Source organism: Trachinotus anak, unplaced genomic scaffold (assembly GCF_046630095.1).
Source record: "Trachinotus anak isolate AG129_WGS33_773 ecotype Australia unplaced genomic scaffold, CSIRO_AGI_Tana_v1 ptg000018l, whole genome shotgun sequence".
In the NCBI taxonomy this organism is placed as follows: Eukaryota; Metazoa; Chordata; class Actinopteri; order Carangiformes; family Carangidae; genus Trachinotus; species Trachinotus anak.
This window is the reverse complement of record NW_027273869.1, coordinates 16,215,959-16,236,153: the sequence shown is the minus strand read 5'-3', so window position 1 is coordinate 16,236,153 and position 20,195 is coordinate 16,215,959. Positions and strand designations below refer to the sequence as shown.

Genomic DNA, 20,195 nt, shown 5'->3' with positions numbered 1-20,195 from the left:
GCGTAGTTAGCCTGTTAGCTAACAGGTGCGGCTAATCAACGTAGCAGCGAAGCTAACCGTTAGCAGCAGAAACATGGTTCCCCCTCCTCCTCTCGAAAGTCCAACATGACACCACACAAATGTACTTATTATATAAAACATTAGTGACAGTTGTTGTTGTTTTTTTTTTTGTTTTTTTTTTATTTTAATGAAATTCAGCCTTTTTTTTTTTTTTTTTTTCCAATGTTTGGGCGGTTTCCTCCACAAAAAAATATTCCCCCTCTTTTCCAATTAGCACCCCAGAGAAAAACACATTTGTCCCCATAGTGTTTTCTTCATATACATAATCATGTCAGATGCTGCCACAGAAATTCTCCACATCTGCCCAGATGTGTAAGTATAAGGGCCAGACTCCAGCCTAGGGCCCTGCAATGTATCTAGGATTAAGATTGGCAGGTTACTGAGTGCAATAAACTCAACGCACAGAGAGAGATGTGACATACAAACCAAATGTAAGTTTATTTTAACTACACTGAGACTCATTTTTTACTTTCCAAAATATTATATATTTAAGAAAAAGTCTTGTAAGAGATCATAACTGCCCCTAAGTGAAGACCACAGTGTGTAGGGTTGATCTGATTGGATTATTTGGTGTCCATCGGACATGGCAAGTGCCTGAACTAGGCTTCGCTCTATTTCAGCACAAACGTCATTCAAGTTCATATTTTTAACCAATAAACTGTGATCAAAGCCGGCAGATGCAGTTGCAGGTGGTGGAGTGGCTATACGGTGCCTGTGAGGTTCTCACGAGTCTTTCATCCGGCTGAGGCAAGAGATAAAGAGAAAGAACATGCGAGAGAGCATCATTACAAGTCCATCTACACTCTTTATCTAATCGCTAATGGCTTCAGAGAGAAGTTTCAAAACCATCAACACTGCTGTTTCACAATGTTTCCCGGAATACCAGCCTCACAGCCAGCAATTATGTAAACTAGAGCACAATATATGCTGGTCCAGTCTGCTCTTCCTCCCTCCCATGTCTCTTTCCCGCCATATGCCACAGTCAAGATGACCTTTTTCCGCTGATGGATGCCAAAGTTACAGTGATCTCTTGTGGACTGACAGTCATTTTAACATCTGATGCAACAGCCAGATTTCTAGGTTATTCAGAGCACATCAAAAGCCTGTCAAGGTGACCCCCAAATCTGAAAAAAACAATCTTAATGTGCAGACTCTCATATAAAAAGGCAGATGACAGGAGGACAATGACGTTTGGTGGAGGTACTGAGCTGACTGTCTTGCTTTTCTTTGTGCTAAAGGTCAATATTCACATGCCTTCAGCTTGAACTGGATCTATACCATCATACGCCCAGTGGATGACTCCTGCCAGTGTGGGATCATGGGTAGCACCACGTGGAGAACAACCTTTTCAGCCATGTGTCACCTGCCCATGATGCTCTGGGTGGCCCTTTCAGCATAGCGTATCTGAATGTCAGTGTCGTACTGCTCCAGTGAAGCAACCAGAACTTGGAAAATAGTAAAAAGCTAAACAGCTTAATGCGGGAAGAATAGTCTATGTGCTGTTGATGAAAAAGTTGGTATTTTGCTTTTGAGAGTTGCTATATGTAGCTATTGTGAGAAGCGTCCACACTCATTTCCAAGCAGGTGGTGTCATTCGTAGATTGACGGAGATCTCAGATTTAAAAATGTAAAACCAGAAGGGGCAGTGGAGGACCACATGTCGCAGGATAAAAATAGCTTTGATAAATGAAGATGATGTAAAGTCTCCATTGTGATGGATTACCCACCTCGAGCTCTCCATGTTGATTTTCACAGCATAGTGAAATCAGCTGAAGCCAGAGACTGCCTGGCAGGTAGAAAACCATTATGAAAAAACTTTGGAAAATGCCAAGCAGTAATGTAAAATGCAGGCAATTCGCAGTTAATGGGCTAAAACACCTCAAACCACCCATGTGGCCTTTCACACATGAACATTAATCTTGTTCAGTCTATGAACAACAAGTCTTGAGGGGAGGTTTCCAGGCATTCAAGGTCCAAACCCTCCAGGACTGCAGCACACCTTGAGCTGGAGTAGAATGAAACCTAATAGAGATAATTGCCTTGTTAGGGCTTCCTATGCAGTCAGCTCCCTAGTGAGCTGCCACGGGAATGGTCATGCATATATGGATGAACTCTGCTCTCCTCCTACTCCGCTCACAACCACCTGTGAGCCGTCTGGCGATGCACGTATTCCATAGATAGGGCAGGTAGCTGTGGGTGGTGATGGCTGACGGATGAATGGAAGGACAAAGAAGGACGGAGACGGGTACGTTTAGTGGTTGACAGCCATTTTTCAGAGTAAGTGTAGATGACAGATGGATGATTAGCGTATGTGTCTGCCTAAACCATCTGCAGAGTCTTTTCACACTCTGTTTACATATTGCAGGATGGCCTGGAGAGGTGAAACTCCGGCCACTTTGGCTACCACGCGCCCAGGATTCAGCAGAGGGATTCTTTTTTGACTCTCTGACAGGCCGCTTGATGATGCCTGTGCGTGTTTGTGTGTCCTTCCCAGGGGAAAGCTCAGAATGAGACTCTGCTCAGGGCTGAACATGCACCTCTGCCTCTCCCCTGCTGACTTGGCGGTGCTGATGAGGGGAGGGAGGGAGGGAGAGAGGGAGTGAGGGAGACGGACATGTTTGTGTGTGTGTGTGTGTGTGTGTGTGTGTGTGTGTGCATGTACGTGCCAAGCAGGAGTTGTTGTTTTCGCATGCATCCCAGGGCAGGTCCCCTCTTCAATCGCACTACGCAACAACAACAACACGAAACACAACGGCAACAACTTCTCCGAGCGAGGCCGGCGCTGTCATGGTAACAGCGTAGAGTGACCTTCAGAGGTTGCTGATGCTCCCCAGAGCTGCCTCCTATTCTGCTTGGCATGGACTTTGTGAGTCATCAACAACATTCAAATTCACATGCTCCCTCTCTGGAGGTTTGGGCTTATTAAAATGGATGAGCAAATGGGGAGAAATGATGGAAATAGCAACAACTGAACTGAACTGACAGCATTTTGAGCAACCTGATTACCATAGTCAATCACAAATCTATCATAAACAAGATCAGTCATAAACAAGATTAGGATAATAGCACATCCAGGATCAAAGGACGTTTTGTTCCCCCATGAATCCATCAGTATTTATATACAGTAGCATGGAGATACAGGTTGTTATGTAACAATAATTGACTTTTTTTCCAGGAAATGCATCATCAGTGACCACATGTGCAGCATGAATCACGAGGATTTTGTGCAGGATTTCCACGCTAACCTCTGCCTATATGACAGGGGTGTTCCACCAGCAGAGCTACTCACCATGGATCACTGGACACATAAGCCTGTTAAAAAAAAAAAAAAAAAAAAAAAAGCACATCAAAGCCATGATAGGCTGCCTCTTGGTGTCACACTGATGGGTTCCACACTGCCACCAACTGGAGGAGAACAGGAAGTGAGGCATGGTGGAGGCATCTTCCTCAGGATGAGTTAGTTTGTGTGAGCACAAATGCTTGCGCTCTCACACGGCGGCTCAAATGAATGACGCCAGTGCATTTAGCAGATAAGGCACCGATAATGTTTCCAGCAGCCATTAGGAGTCTGTGGGTGGTAAATGTGGAACAGCAATTTGTCATCACATTTATAGTAAGGCTTAGTCATCTATCTGGCTGCCAGTACATTGGCATTTTGTGCTTCATATGTATTCTGCATGTGTGTGTGGGTGTCAGTGGGTGAGGTGGGGTGCAATAGAGGGTGTGTGTGTGTGTGTGTGTGTGTGTGTGTGTGTGTGTGTGTCTTTCACAGAACACGTCTCCTAGATGGTTGTGAGTGGACAACCAAGACACAATTTTTGAAAAGATTGATTGGGATACACACGTTGCCATGGCAACCCCCAGGCCCAGGAGCAGATGACTTTATTCCCAAAGGAGAAACAAGCCACTCAAGTCTGCCATCCACTGCCTCTGCTGGGGGGGGGGGGGGGGGGGGGGGGGGTACCACTTTTCAGTATGGTGTGTGTAAATGAGTATGAGTGTGTGTGTGTGTGTGTGTGGGGGTGTGTGGGTGTTTGAGTGCATGCACAACAAATTGAGCAGGTCTGTGGTGCAGCTGGGGTGGGTTTACTTTGCTTTAACTGAATAAAATGTCCATGCTCATCAGACTGATAGCTGTGCAGGAAGATTTCTTTTGTTGTTGGAGTCTCAGGGTGACGATGGGATTTGTGTGGCATTTCATTTCCCTCACAGGAGAGACTTTGGAGACGGGGGGGGGGAAACTTAACTCATGCAAATTGTGCACAGTTTGCCTCGGGGCTCAGGGGCTCTTGGATTGGGCACTGATTAGCTTGGGAAAAGAAATCCACCCACCACCGACAGCCAGGACCATTAGCTGTAGTCTTTTCTTTATACATTATGTGCAAAGGTCAAATATTATATTCCTAGCTTAGAACAGAATCCTGTTGTTGCTCATACTAGGACACTAAATCTCTCCACTGACACCCAGAGTAATTGAATTTGTACCTCTTTACCACCAGGACCCACTGAAGACGTGAAGTTCTCCCTTATTCATTTTCACAAGTGCAAAAACTGAAAAATTTCAGCTTTATGCAAATGAACTTACTTAATGAGTCTGCAGTGACAGCTGAAAAACTGACTGATTAATGCATGACATTCACTTTTTACACTTCTTTATAGCATAACAATGAGTCACAGCACTAACATGCTGCTTTAGAGGATGTATCAAAGTAAATCTGCTACTTGCCCACCGCTGAACTTCACCCAACTCCAGCGTATCGCTAACGAACTGGCAAAGTCACTCAGCCACCAGCAGCATTCACCCACTGAGAGGGTGGAGGAACTACAGCTGCAGTTCTTACAGGTGGAATCACCCTTGTTTCTCTGCTACAATTGGTGCATAAAGTCTTTGAGATCAACAAAGTTTGCTGGTTTGCACATAGTTTGCTAACATGCTAGCTACTTACTAGCTTGCTACAGCAATATTTTGTGTGGTTTCTCCACTTGCAAGAGAAAACAGTTGTTTATGTTACGAGATCAAACAAGGATCTGGAAATATATGCAAGAAAGAAAATAACTTTGCAGATTTTTACCAGAGCAAACCAGCAGGGCAAACTGGGCATCTGCCCCAGGACCCTAGAGCTTTAGGGGCCCTGAAAAGCCTAAATTCATCATTTGTGTTAACATGATACAATCTTCCATGGTGCATGCTTCAAAATAAAGTTCCTAATAAATTAGTGTTAAACCAAAATTAATTGGGTCCCCATAGTGACTTAATCTAGCAATGATTATTTACTGGAGTCTGCAGGGAGGATCCACCACACTGCACTAATACCAGCTAACAGCCTATTAGATATTCACTCCCAAGCAAATATCACCCTACAACTGAAATCTTAGTGCAATACTCTTCCTGTCCCTGAGCACTCTGCTCAGGAAGAGAGGCTTTGAGGTGAAGTTAGAAGAGAAAATGTTTGTCTTTTCTTAAATCCAAATGCAGAGAAAAGTCAAGGCCCCCTGCCTGTTCTGTCAGCTGGGAGCGCCCTGTTTATTCTCCAGCCTGTGGAGCTTCCTGATGAATACTGAAGTCCAAATCAAAGTCTGTCTCACTCTAATTACATTCAGATATTTCTGACTGTGACATTGGAAGTGAGGTTCTAATTTATGCCACTCTAAAATGATTCAACTACATTATTTAAGCCCAATGGACAGAACTCCACTCGACACAAGAGACAGAACTGAGTCCAGAGGTGAAACAGAGTTACAGAAATCAAACCAGCTGAGACAAAAACCAACGGGCCAAAGGACGGAGCAGAATGTGGGTTTGTAGAGCCGTCTCAAATAGATCTCTTTTTTTAGGATAATGGGTTATGAGTGGCAGACGGGTAGACAGGAGTCATATTTGGTGAGGGAGTGATTTAGTTGACAGCTGTGGTGATAAAATGGGCCAGATGGAATGGGTAGAAAATGTCTGGTTATGCTTTATAGCAGCTGATAATGTAATAGCTGCTGGACAAAGTAGTGATTACTTGTCAAAATGTATAAAAGCCCATCTATAGCGTTTTAATCTATTAACTCCTGATTGATAATATAGCAATTATCAGCATAATGTAATGTTTTTTTTAATTTATTGGCATTATTGTTATTATTATTATTATCAACATGTTGATAATGCTGTTTAATTATTTTGCCCTGCACCTGTTTGAAAAACCTCTATTTTAATATTTCCATCTGAACCTTTGCCACCACTCTGAGCCAATTGAGTTAAATCACACCATTTGGTAAATGTCACGGCTTTGGACCATCATTAGCTGATTCCTCACTGTTTGTGCACCATGTTAGTATCCAATTGGCTTTTAGAGGGCTTTTCAACAAAGGGCAGCTCCACATGTGGTCCAGGTGTTGAGGGAAGTGCATGCGAGGTGTGTGAAGTCTGGTTCTCTTTTTGCACTTCTTCCAGCTCCAGCTTGTCTGCAGAGAATGACTTCAAAAAGCACTTTCATGGCGGCGCCACGTTGAAATCTCACCGGCTTGAAAGAGAGATTGTGCCTTCTGCTGAAAGTACAGTGTGACATTAGGTTAGGCTAGAAGGTCTGAATGCAGTAATTTCCCATCATCAAGGATGCCACAATTTGAATACTGGCTTGAAAGCGTCACCTCAGATATCACTTAGCTTTGAGATAACGAGGTATAAAAGGTGCACGGGGAGGCACAAGTCATTTCCAGACTGGTGGTTGAGAAAATGGGCCGCTGTCATAAAGAAGACCAGAGAAAAAGGAATAGGAGGAAACTGCACAAATATGTCCAGTATCATTCTCCCCATCCGTTCTCACCCTTTCTGGCATCCTGACCCCTGCCATCCCTCTGTGTGGATGAGTGCTTCCTTGCATCAGGGACCCCGGGAGATGGAGGAGACCGGCTCGAGAACCAAGACCATGAAACCAGCTGATAATGAAATATGGCCGGTTTTCTTCAAGAAACAAGATAAGGCCTGCTTCTCATCTCTGAGCTGACTATCAGCCTCTCAGGATCTAAAGCGCTTTGTGGAAGGAGTTGTGGCTTTTCACAGCTACACATACAAACAAACCAGATTGGACACAAGCACATCACTATAAGCTATGATACAGCAATACCAGTCTTTATTTGAAAGTAAATGCCAGAAGGTGGTGACAGCTCTCACACAGGCTGATCACAGCTTATAAAGTTATTCTCCAAAGTTAGGCATCCTCCTACAGCAGGTATGCAGCTGCAGTTGAAGTCTGGCTACTCCCTCTTATGGCAAATGGACACATATTTAGTATTATGTGGGTGCATTCACCTGCGGGGAAACATGTATAATCAACAGCAGAAAATAGATTTAGAAAGACTGATAAGGACTTAAGACTAAAGTAGCAAATACATCACTGCGATTCTGCAAGACACATGCAATCCTGGGGTTGAAACCTGGTTTCGTATTTAGCATCTTGCATCAGATGTGTTACATTTGGCAGTGCAGTCTTGACTGATCACCTTTCAGCTGATTTCTGTGAGTGTTTTGAGTTTCCTGGATGTGCTCAGGCAGCAATAAGCCACTAAGAAGGATTCAGCAGCTGTGTTTCTCTGAAAGTTGTAATATTCAACGATTTGTAGCCATGATATAGGAGTACTGAGGTCTGAGGTCTGAGATGAGGTTCCACCATTACGCAAATACACAGAGAAGAAAAGTCTCTAAATTATTTTAATTATTAAGATTTTTCAGATTTTATTCATTGAGTTACAAACTCATTCAACTAAAGAAAAGCAGTCTCAAAACTCTCTAATGACTGTGGAACTAGATTAAACCTCTCAGGGAACTAACAGGAAATTATATCCCTGTAAAATTAAACATTATTTTTAATTCCCAGCTTGAATTTGAAAGAATATTTCAAAACTACAAAGTCTGGTTGAGAATTACTAAATATTTGTTTGTTTTTGCTGCCATCAAAGTTGTCAACTTTAAACACTGGTGTGTAGAAATCCCTCGCTCCAGGTTGATAAAACTCCAACTGTCATGACTTCAGTGTCCTCAGAGGTTAGTACAACCCTACACTAACATTTTGTCAGTCTGTACTGATACAGTATATATAGAGCAGATTTTTATCTTTTTTTGGGGGTGATAACCACAGTGGCCCTTCAAGCTTGACACACCGCAACTTAAGACAAATTCAGAAAACACAAACGCACTGCAAATACTCACAACACAACCAAACACACATTGTTGTTCAATACTTTTAACTTCAAATGTCTCGAAGCCTTGAACAATAAGTGTGTCCCGGCCAAGCTCATCCCTTTTTTGTGTCCCCTGGAAACACTTTCGTTGTGTGGTATTTTCAGCACATTCATGTATTGGGTTGTGTTGTGAATCTTTGCAGTGCATGTGTTGTCAGATCGATTAAGATGTTTTTTGAATTTCTTTGTGTTTTGACTATTTGTATGTTTTCTTAGGAGCCTTGACCTCTCAGGGCCACTGTAGTTAACCTCTTGTTTGTCTGCCTAATTTTTTTTACACACGGGCCTGTCATTTGTCTCTAAAGGTTGTAGACATAATGAAAATTTGTTGTGAAGCTTAAAAACAAAAACAACCTTTGCAAGACCGTTGCTGACAAACTATGTTCACATGCAGTTATACCTCAGATTCACCGACGATGAGACTAAACGGATTCTGATATTTTCTGACCTTTAGTGGAGGCAGGTATGAATTGTCGTCTATTCCAAATGACAAACCCTACAACTTTCTATAAAAATGCTAATAGGGATTGTGGAGGGGGCCTCCAGCACTTTCGATCAACTGAAAGAGGCCATTATCTGGAAATTTAGTTGACATTAGTCCTGATATGGTTCTTATGTAGATGCCTCTCTCCTCACTCCGTCTCTAGGTGAGGGAATTAATGCGTTTCAATAGTATAATAGAGGTTCTGGAGGGTGAATGGAGGTTTCATGTCCCAGTTGCAGGCAGGTTGGTGATTGGCACGTTGAATCATCATGAATGTGTGTGTATATGTGTGTGTGTGTGTGTGCTGAGAGATAGGTGGAGGAACTGAATCCCCCGCCTCCGTCACATTGCATTACTGACTCAGTGGCATGGTATCATCACATCAAATTAGTCTTAATGAACACAAGCGAGTCGACTCAGGAGAGAGATAATCAAACTTTTATTAAATGACTTAATCCTCTGTACATGCATAATGTAATGGAAAGAGAGATGGGTCTGTGATGTTCTGTCTGCACGGGGGATGATCTTTACCCCAAAACATGTGAGTGTACGTGGAAGCCGAGCTGTCTATCGACTGTCTAAAACCTACAGATTATTTGCCACAGTGCAGCAGCAGCTCACTGAACAGCTGGAATAAAATCATCTAAATACACAAAGTAAAATGCCTCTACCAGCCACACCTGTTCCCTTGAGTAAACAAAAGAGATGCATTTCAAATAGTATGTTCCTTCAGATCATTTGGTTATCATACAAAAAAAAATGCACTGTAGCTCACTCCACACGTCTTAGATGCCATAAACAGAGCAGCTAAACTATCAAATATTGCAAAGATCATAACTTGTAAACAAGAGCAAAAATGCTTTTTAAAAAAAAGAATCCACGTATAAACTAGACAAGGGTTTCACCCTAAAACATTTCATCACTGACAGGTATAATATGCAGAGGCTAACATTGAAATGCAAGTGTATAACTGATATAAAGTCTTGCATGTGACAACTTCATCATTCAGATTGTAAATATTTCAAATATGATTTTCATTTATTCAGGTTTGATGCCCCAGTGGGATTCAAATGTACCACGTAATGATCAGAACAAGGTAAATCTGGCTCTAATGTTCATTAAAAAAAAAAAGAAGCACCAAGCTTAAAAATCTCACATGCATTGCAAGGCACTATGCTCACTTTGGCTGATGGTACTGTAGCAGTAATTATGTTGAATTTGGTCCACGTGTTACTAGACAGCAGCTCTGCACTGGCCTCAGACACAATTCAAACACTGCAACACTGAAGTGAAGTTTACCTGGGTGACTGGATGTGTGCACTTTTTTTTTTTTTAGCCGCTAAACAAGTGTGGAAAGACTTTGTGTGTGCTTGTTTTCGCAGCACATACATTCATTTTTAGTTTTGCTTTTTTAAGACCTTATTAATAATCAAAATAATGAACAGATCTAAATGGCCTATATACAATACATTTACATTAAATATGTATACGATGACAGGCAACTGTCAGGACAGGAGAACATTAGCCCCTTGTTCACTCAGCTTTCACAACAAATGGAATCAATCCTTAACGTATTTTAAGGCTGTGAGGCTCTGAGGACGACTACTTTACAGTTTCAGCTCTAACAGACAGAGATAGAATCAAACAGAGAGAAGGCCGTGATGGTGGACTGGAGGTTGGGAGAAGGGAGAGGATAGAAGCTCCACTCATGGGGGGGGGGGCTGGGTTGTTTGCATCGGGTCCGGGCCGTGCAGAGCGGTTCTACCTCGTCAGCTGACCCACCACCTTCAGCAGAGTCTTGTTCTCCTGTTTGAGTTGCTCATTCTCATCTTCAATGTCATCCAGGTCCTGCAAAACAAACACACATCTCTGTGGTCATCACTCTCTGGACACATTTAACCACATGAATATTCAGCACGGTACCTCTGTAGCTTTGAGAGGTCTGGTCAGGTTGTGGTATATTAGTCTGAGAGTTAAAGTGTGCGTCACTTGCTGCCAGGTTTCCCCCTCTAGCCAGGCTGCCTTGATAGCAGCAAATTAAACATTAACAGCTTCAATTAGTTGCAAATGAGAGAGGCTCTTAGTTGCCACAGCACCATCTCATCCAAGTGGCACCACTCATTTTTGGTTTCTTCCAATGCATGAGTGTTGGGAATAAACCTGATTGCACTTTGAGGAAAGTCAAAGTCAAACTAACTCTTTGCTGCAGAGGAAGAGTGATAAAAGTAATTGTTTCAGATCAAACAGACTGGCTTCATGTACAAAATGAACGACTGTTCGTTGTTTTAAAGCAGCTTTATACTAAATATGTTTATAATAACATAGATAACATGAAAGGGGTTGCTTGTAGCTACAGTGACTAGGTGAACCACTTTATGTAGGACTGCACAGCAGTTTTATCCCTTGGCCCGTTAGACGACGTCTCCCATTTTGATTGGCTCTAGTTTTCAAAAGTCAACACTGCAGGACAACCGCTTTTCTAAAATCTAGCTTTTATCGAATGGCTGTGAAGAAAGCAGGGAAGGTTGTCATTATGGGGCTGTGTTTGATGTCAAACTGCACACACGTGGGTTAAGTGCAGATGAACCTATCCCCGGCCTTGCTGCTAACGCTGCACCCAACCAGGTAAATTGCTAGTCACCACAAAGTCACCAGCTATGCAGATTTCAGTAGAATATGATGGAGACTAGCACAAAGAAAAAGAAATGCAGCTGTAATAAAGAGTGGGAAACTACTTCTAACTGTGTGAAGCCAGCAGAAGGTGATTCTCAGGGAGTTATTTTCCAGTTTCACACAGGGAGGAGAATATGACATGAAGCGACGCAGCACGTGAGTTTCACAACACACTTTCAGCTCAAAAGGAGATGTGCTGATCTATGGATGCATCCCAGAGATGATTTCCAGACTGAAAGAGTAACAGCAGCTAAAATAACCAGCATTTACCACACTGTGCTGCTCTGCATTGGTAACGTGTCCCACATTGTCCAACTCAAACATCCTCTTTGTTGGGGTCTGATCACTCTAGTTCAGTACAACATTAGTTTTCAAGTTAGAGCTTTGTCTCTTCATTTACTTATGTTAAGTATGGTGTCCCTCAGGGGTCAATTCTTGGACCAATTTCATTCTCCTTATACATGCTTCCACTTGGGCATTATCCATAGACAATGTTGTTTCTTTTCATTTCTATGCTGATGACGCGCAATTGCACCTGCGGGACAACTGACTACCTCTGTGAGGTTAAAAACTGGATGTCAAATGATTTTATTCATTATCTGCTGATGACCTGTCAGAACATATCAAGTCTTCCTCTGTGCCTGGTTTGACAGTAATCTAAATTTTGAGCAGTACACGACAAAACTTTTACAATCATGTTTTCAGCACCTTCGAAATATATTAAAAATTTTCCAACTTTTTACAACACAGAGACTATTTTAGATGTGTTCATCTCATCATGCCTGGATTACTACAACAGTGTTTTTTACATGTCTCATTTAGCAGAACAGAGCCAGATATTTCCCTCAGGAGTTGGTGGCGACCAAAACCAGAGCTAAAACAACCTAATGTTGCTCCATATCTGCTGGTTGGGTAAATAGCTGTTTTCTAACGAATTCACCAAATCAACATTAAAAAAGATTTAACCTTTGAAAATGCAATGTCTACAACTTGCTGTATCATTTGATCTCATCAGCATCTGACCTCTTTACAGGATTTCTCTCTCCAGAGCACATGAAGAGGGAGATACAGGTCTAATATTTGAGCTTTATCTTTTCTTTCTCTACCAAATAAACTTATACAGTTACTGAGGGTTCAATCATTCTCTGCAGAGACGCCAGACTGGATCAGCTGTTATCTCCCGCCTTCCCATCAGGCCTTGTGGAAGCCTCTCTCAGGAACATTTCTGATGGCTATCAGCATGTCGACCGTCCTTACATACAGCCGTTCTCTTCTGACCAGCTTCCTGTCCATGTGATGCTATCAGCGGGGTGCCTCCTGCAATATAGCACTCTTCATGTCTGCAGATGGATTGTGCAGTGTGTATCGGAATGACAAAAGCATCCAGATAATAACCAAGCAACATCCATTTCACTTGTTGCTGAAAGTGTTCACAGTCTGCTATATTCGCTGGCAGAGCTTGATCTCTTGTTTAGATTTGATTGGCTCTGCAGGGGAGAGCTAAGATTTGTTTTCTCAGAATATTTGAGACATCAGCGTCTCCACCTCCTGCGTTCAGAGATGCCAAAAAAACAAAGATGTTTTTTACCACCAGACTCCGTGACCCAGAAAACACAGGCAATGGCTGCGAGTTGAGGAGGGATTGTTGACAGTCCCGGACATGAGGGTTCAGAGGGTTCAGGGAGGTTTCACTCCGGCTGCTGAGTATAAAGAGACATCGGCTAACCTGCGTGTCCCCTGACCTCTCAACCCTGACCACAGTGTGAGGAGGAAACAGGACCCAGACCAGTGAGGCCAAACCAAACTTAAAAACACACATGACCCCTGCGAGTGGGTTCATGTCACTGTAAAGAGTGTGGGCTCCAAGATTTCTCAAAAGCACTTCTGATGATAATTATAAAGTGAGGCAGCTTATGATCGCTCATGTAGGCATTATCATGTCTTAACTGATTTTCCTGATGGAGGACGACTTCTCCTCAGAGAGACATTGTTCTTACCACAGCAGAACCCACTGCCCTGGTTTTTTAAACTAAGTGAATAAATTATTGGTAAACTATTCAAGACTGTGGCAGAGTGTCCTGCTAGAGGCAAGTGAGAATTCCCAATTATGGAGAAACCAGACATGACCTTTAGCGGCAGTACAAGACTTATACCCAACACAGCACAACAGGTCCGTTTATTTACATGTGGGGAACTCCACCGATCGTGCACAAAACATTGCTTACAGACTGAAAATTCAGTCATAATAATTAATTGTATGACAACAATGAAACATTCAAGTATGACCTTTGGAGTACAGTGGTGAAACATATCAGTCCACAGCTGAGGAAACTGTTGCCTGATTGTGGATTAATTTAATAATAAAGTTCAATATGTAATCAACAAACTCCGTCTGAACTTGGGAAACCCAACTGTGAGATAAAGCCAGTCTTTCTTACATCAGAGGTGGACTGACAATACCACACTGATTGGCTGAGGATGGCAGGGTTGTAATTTGGTGATCATTTAGTTTGACCCGTGGCTCTACTCTACTGACTGTGAAATGACACAGTAATTGTGATGTTAAAATATACTTTGAAAGTTTTAATAGGAGGATTTTTGAACCCTGAAGGCTGAACTTGTACTCAGTCTCCATATTTCCTTAAATCACAACTTATTGAAATACGCTGAATTTAAGGAAACAAAGAAAGAAAGAAAGAAAGAAGAGTTCTACAGTATTTGTGATGCTTTCAGCTGCCAGTGCACAATTCATTTCTCACTGATCTGTTTGTTTTTTGCTTTATTCTATAAAACTATTTGTCCAGACCCTCCAAGATGACGACCACAACAGGAGTGTTTGTCCAATATGATTGAAAATACCCTCAAATTTAAGCTGATAAAAACTCAAAAATGGTCTTGCTCAGTTTGCCTGAGACATACAATCACATTCTTATCCACCAGGCAACAAATTTGTTTTTGTGGGTAAATCAATAAAACATAAATGTCACCTTCTACATTGACCACTAACTATTGAGGCTCAAATGTCACCAAACCACTGGTGAGTTTTTGTATAGTGTTTAAAATGCAAAGTGCTCTTACTGTGCCTGTGAGCAAAATATATATCATTAACATGTGTGTAAATCCAAAAATAAAGGTTTGTTGATGCCCAAATCCTAATGGACCGCAGGAAAAATCATTGGAGAGAAACACATAGCTATTATACACAACTCCACTAAAATGCCAAATGATGATTTACAGCCCCCACAAGCCACCCACACATGAAAACACAAAGGATCGCTCAAACTATCAGACATCAGAGCAGAACGTTATGTAGGCTGGACTCACTCTGTTCAGCAAGTCAATTTCCTCCTTCAGCTTCCCGATGAGGTCGTCTTTGTCCTGGTGGGCTTTCAGCAACCTGGCGTTCTCCTGACGCTCTCTGGCCAGCTCCTACAGCCACACACACGCACAATTACCAACATGATTACATGAACGACACAGTAGATTGTTTCACTGGATGAAAATGGGGCATGAAATTTGTATTGAGGTTCATGCACGTTGCTATGGGACTCCAAACGGCCCTGTAATAACTAGAAATGGTAATTGTCACATCCAAAACACTTGCACTGGAGCAATTCTGCCTGGAAGGAAATATTCTAAATTAACCTGACTTAAATACATTAGGGGTTGGGATGGGTTGGCTGTCGCCCTAAACAAAGTAGTTCAAGTATCTCGGGTGTTGTCCTCTGCACTAACAGTATACCAGACTGTTGTGGTAAAGAGGAAGTGGAGCATGAAGGTGAATCTCTCGATTTACCTGTTGATCTATTCAAACCCTCACCTGGTTTGGTCATGAGCTCTAGAGAGTGACTGAAAGAATCGCAGTCTCCTTCACAGCTGTTCACCCTTAATGACAGGGTAAAGACTGGGGTGTTCTCTAGATGAACTAGTTCATTAGATCCGACCACAGTTAAAGGCAGGTGTTATACATGTTTTCTGAAAGGCCAGACTTGAGGGCAGAGCAAAGTGCCTGCTGTCATAGAGACGAACAATCTGCACAAAAGGAGAAAGGAGAGGGGACGGTCTCGCCTCAGAATCAGTCGTTGTGTTGCACGCTAGTGAATTTTAAAAAAAAGTGAGTTTAAGAGGCAAATCCCTCCTGCTCACACAGCCCTGCATATCTGGCCAAACCCTTCTGTTAAGGATTGTCAGATGCTGAAGTTGGAAAGATACGTGGGGAGGGTTTTTTTAAATGTGTCTGATGATCCAACAAGCACTTTGTTTGATAGAAATGCTTTAAGGAGCTTAGACAACAGCTCATAGTAGGGTTGCTGCTCCATCGTATTAAGAGGACCCAGTTAAGGTGCTTTGGCCATCTGATTGGGTGCCTTGTAAACACCTGACCGTGGGGGTACATCCAACTGGGAAGAACAGAAAATGCTGGAAGGATAATACAGTATACTCCCATCTGACAAGTGGTGGAAACGGGACAAGGTTGAATGTCGGTCTGCACAAAGAAGATATTTATGTATTAGAAATGCTACTGGCTCATTTCAGGTAAATCTTAGCTGAATTAGTCTTAACTGTTGTGCAGCCAGAACTACAACAACAAACAGTTGAATTGGACAGTTGAGAAAATTCAGGCCCGTGCATTAATCTGTTGCTGCTGTAAGCTGCAGCTTGAAAGAGACAACTTTATTAAAAACACATTTTCCTTCCACAAACATCTGTTTTTAACCGACTCAGTCAATAAAAAACATTCACTTTTTGTGATATGACAGTTTTAATCAAGTATGTGATTTTCTATTACCCAACTCAACCTATTCTGCAATAACAAATCCACACAGACTGTCAGCGAACAATGCATCAATAGTTGTTTTTATACAGTGCTTTTGTATTTCTTTTGAAAGGTACTTGGTTAAAGGCCAATGAGTTCCTGTCTGCCTCCTATAGAACTACACTGAAATAAATGGATATTGTTCCCTCCTGTGAGAGACAGAGAAATCATGTGTGTATGCCACCAACACGGGAGGTCAGCGTGCACAGATGTTGAAGCTGCTGTTTGTTTATGATGGAAATGAAGATCATACTGAGAAATCCACTTTCTTTTTGTAGCAGTCGTTTCCATAGAAACCAAGTGGGCAGGTACAGTCAACGGCACAAAGAATAATGTATCCCACAAAGATTCGCTCACCAGTGTGCCAGCACTATTCATCCTGGTTTTTCAAGGACTATAGAAAACTGCAGCTTTGAAGTCTTATAGAATCTCAACCCAAAGACACCTGAACAAACTCCTTTCAGAGCACATGAGTGCAGGTTAAATCTCCATTAGCGTTTTTCTTTTCTGAATGGGTCACCTGACCTGGCTCCATGTTTGAGGTTGGCTTTGGAGAAAAGGTGCTCCTGTGAGAGAAACATATTTATTCAACGTTATTTTTTGGGCATTATTACGATTGGGAAAGTGAGAGAGAGAGGAAGTCCAGGGAAAAGAAAGAGGGGTTGACATGCAGCAGGTTGGATTCAAACCCAGGCCGCTGCAGTAAGGAGTGAGCCTAAAAGGTAGGAGCTCTACGATGATCCAACGTACAGTAATGTACATCTCAGTTCTTTTGTCTGAGCAACTAAAAATGCCACCTGGAGTCTCAGAGATTTACCTGCCAGACCTGTCCACACCACCCACCTGTATGGAAGTGTAATAAACAATGTGCCCAAAAATAAATTGTGTGAAATATGATTTCAAAAGTGTTTCTGGTCATTTGACCCAGACAAACGTCTCTCACTGAAGGGACCGAGGTCGGAGTGGTACTTACTTTAAAAACCTTTTTTTCCAAAGCCACCTGTGTGACATTTGATTCCGAGTTGAGTTTCTGCAGTGGCAGCAGTGAGCCGCTGAGTGTCTGATAGGGGCCGGTGTAGGCGGAAATACATATCTGCAATGTAAAAGGTCATCGCTTCAACAACACCGAGGAGAGTTTCTGCCAGTGCTGAGCCGCAGTTTCCAGCCAGAAAAATCAGAGTCTGGGCTCCTGCTCAAGGGACTGAAAGTGGAAGATCATCTGAACAAAGTGCTGTTGATAGAGGCTTTCAGTGAGTTCTGTATGGCCCCTTACAGGACTCAGAGAGTATTGAAATGTTGATAGGATTTGGTAGTGATGGCAGATTTCAATCAAACAGCTGATCTTTCTCTGTGATTTTACATGTCATGGTGTGGTCAATTTAGCTTAAGTTACACTAAGAAAAGTAGAAGAAGGAAAACCCACAGTATGGGAGGGTATTGCTCTTTCTGACTGATACTTCGTCAACAACTTCTTTACACGACAGAAGAAGAAATCCTCTATGTTTTGGTCTGGGAAGTAGCTAATATTGTCAGTACTGCTTCTTAATTGGACATTTCTTTTGAAGGCTGACTCATATTTACTTTGTATTCTTACATTTGACTGTTAAAATGTAACCAAAAAAATAAATTACAATGAAGGAAAAAAAATAGAGGAAGAGCTGGTGAGAGCAGAAAGTGGACAAGTGAAAAACTTCACTTTATTTGGGTTTTTTTTTCATCGTGGTTACAAAACTAATTTAGAGAAGCAGCAGGAAGAATAACCACTGATATAAATAACTAAACTCCACCGGCCAGAGTGACGCAGGCGGCAAGATGTTCCATTAAGACTCTCGAGTCTCGCTCCATATGTTGTTGCACTTTCAGCAACAACAGGCTCTGACCTTTTCACAGCAGGGAGGCGATGAAACCTGCCAACATGTGTATTCTGACTCATCTGGACAATGATAGGAACCACTGCAGTCTCACAGCAGATGTCGACATCTACTCACCTTTTTATCAGCAACAATGAAAATGTATGTATGTTTTAAAGCTGGTATTAACCTAACCTTAACCTTTACGTGGAGACACAAACATTCATGTATGTTATATAATGATAGGTGCACCATTAAAGGAATAGTTTGACGTTGAATTTCTATTGAGCCAGGTTTCCTTTGCAGTTTTGCACCATATAGAAGTGACAAAACACAATTGCAAATGTTCTGTGTTTCCACTGAGAGATGCTGTGTGAATAAAGCTGGGTTTTCTCCTCTTGTGATATTGTTCCAATTAAATGTGACGTCAGATTTGGTTGGAACTGGCTCCCTGTGGCAGGTGCCATGACTTGAAAGCAAAAAAAGCGTTTCCATTTCAATTTTGTGAAATATTGCTTCGTCACAGTCTGAAAAACCACCTCATGTGAGTAATTTTAGAATGTAATCATTTTTTTGTGACATTTGAGAGTTTCACCTATTTCCATTACTTAGCATAAAGACAGGAAGTGAGAGGAAACAGTTAGCCTGGCTCAAAAGAAAAAGAATACATGCTCACTAATATCTCTACAGCTCAATAATTAAAACATCATCTCTCACCACCGGTTAAAGCACATCTTGAGATATAACATGGTAATATGTGAGCTTTAAAGCTAATGGTCGGCTAAGCTAATCGCCTTCTAGGTCCTGACATGAGCACTATAGTGAAAGTTAATAACTGTATTTCCTGAACTATTCCTTTAAAACACAATCTAACAGGCTGGTGTTTGTGGATGAGCTTCACATGTACCTTCTCCAGCTCCTCCATCCTTTTCTCCAGACCTCCCTGTGCTGCAGCTCCTCCATCTCTGCCGTGGCGGTTGTGTCGTTGCCTGCTGTTCCCACCCACCTCCTCCTCTGATCCTGGTCCTGCAGAGCTGTTACAAACACACAAACACATAAACACATCACTTTTACACCTTTTACAACTAGAAATCTTCAAATTCTTGAAGTTGGGGTGACATTTATGTTCAATTTCCTCTGTTGAAAGTGTCTGCGGCTGTATTCACTCTGAAGCTGTTTGAGGGTATGAATCAAACCCACATTATTAAAACTTCAATAGGAGGACATATCTATCATCAAAAGAACAGGTGGGACTATCATCTGCATGCTTTACCTTTCAATTAGGCATGCATTATTAACAGCCCTCTGCCTTTTATTCCATTAGCTGAGAAAAGGCCAGCAAGAGTTTGATACAAAAAAGATTCTGATTAAGGAACCTTTTACATAGTACAACTTCAAATAGGCTAAAAAATGGCAGCGACAACTTGTGTGTCACTGTTCTTAAGCTGGTGGGGGAAAAAAAAAAAGGTCTGAAAGGTTTTTGTATGCAGCTCGAGCAGAACATTAACCTCATCTCCTTTTCACTTCCTCGCTGCTTAGAGACAGATTCTGGGGCAGCTGGGAAGGAATATTCATGCGCAGGTTATTTTCTTACTGATCTTATTTCAATAATTATTGATGTGGAAACTTGGAATGAGTTGCTGGCTCTGTACCACACCGACTACAACTACTCCCCACTCACTCTGGTAAAAACAGACTGCGCCAGGTTTATGAAACCTCCCTGGGAATCAGATTTTTCAGATTTCTTTTTTTTTTTTTGAGGCTGTAGGCTTCACTGAATTGTCTGACGGAGGCTGTCAGCATTTTTATGCAACTGAAACAGACAGGAGAGCTGCTGGCAAGACAAAGGACAAATATAACTCTCCTTTGTACCATCTGCACTCCTTTCAGGATCTGCCAAATATGATGTTCCCATTATTAGACCACTTTACAGAATACTTTTAAGTCTGTGATTGGAGAGGAAGCAGTGGGCAATATGAATATGAGCTGTCACAACAAAGAAATTGCTTTATTTTGGTGTTCTTAGCTTTTACTGGATAGCTGAAAGTGTAAAAGTGACAGGAAACAGGGAGAAAAAAAAGGGAGATGC

At 42.0% G+C, this 20,195-nt stretch overlaps 1 protein-coding gene across 2 annotated transcripts in view; it reads right to left on the bottom strand.

Annotated features, from left to right (window-relative positions):
• Positions 1-9,183: 9,183 nt before the first annotated feature.
• Positions 9,184-20,195, bottom strand: part of pawr (PRKC, apoptosis, WT1, regulator) — a 66,613-nt gene continuing 55,601 nt past the window's right edge. For both annotated transcript variants that reach the window (XM_071501792.1, XM_071501793.1), the window contains exons 5-7: positions 19,014-19,140; positions 14,765-14,869; positions 9,184-10,615 (exon numbers count right to left, since the gene is read on the bottom strand). In XM_071501792.1, coding sequence (XP_071357893.1) covers positions 10,529-10,615; positions 14,765-14,869; positions 19,014-19,140 — 319 coding nt within the window. In that variant the 3' untranslated portion in view covers positions 9,184-10,528. The remainder of the gene's footprint in view (positions 10,616-14,764; positions 14,870-19,013; positions 19,141-20,195) is intronic.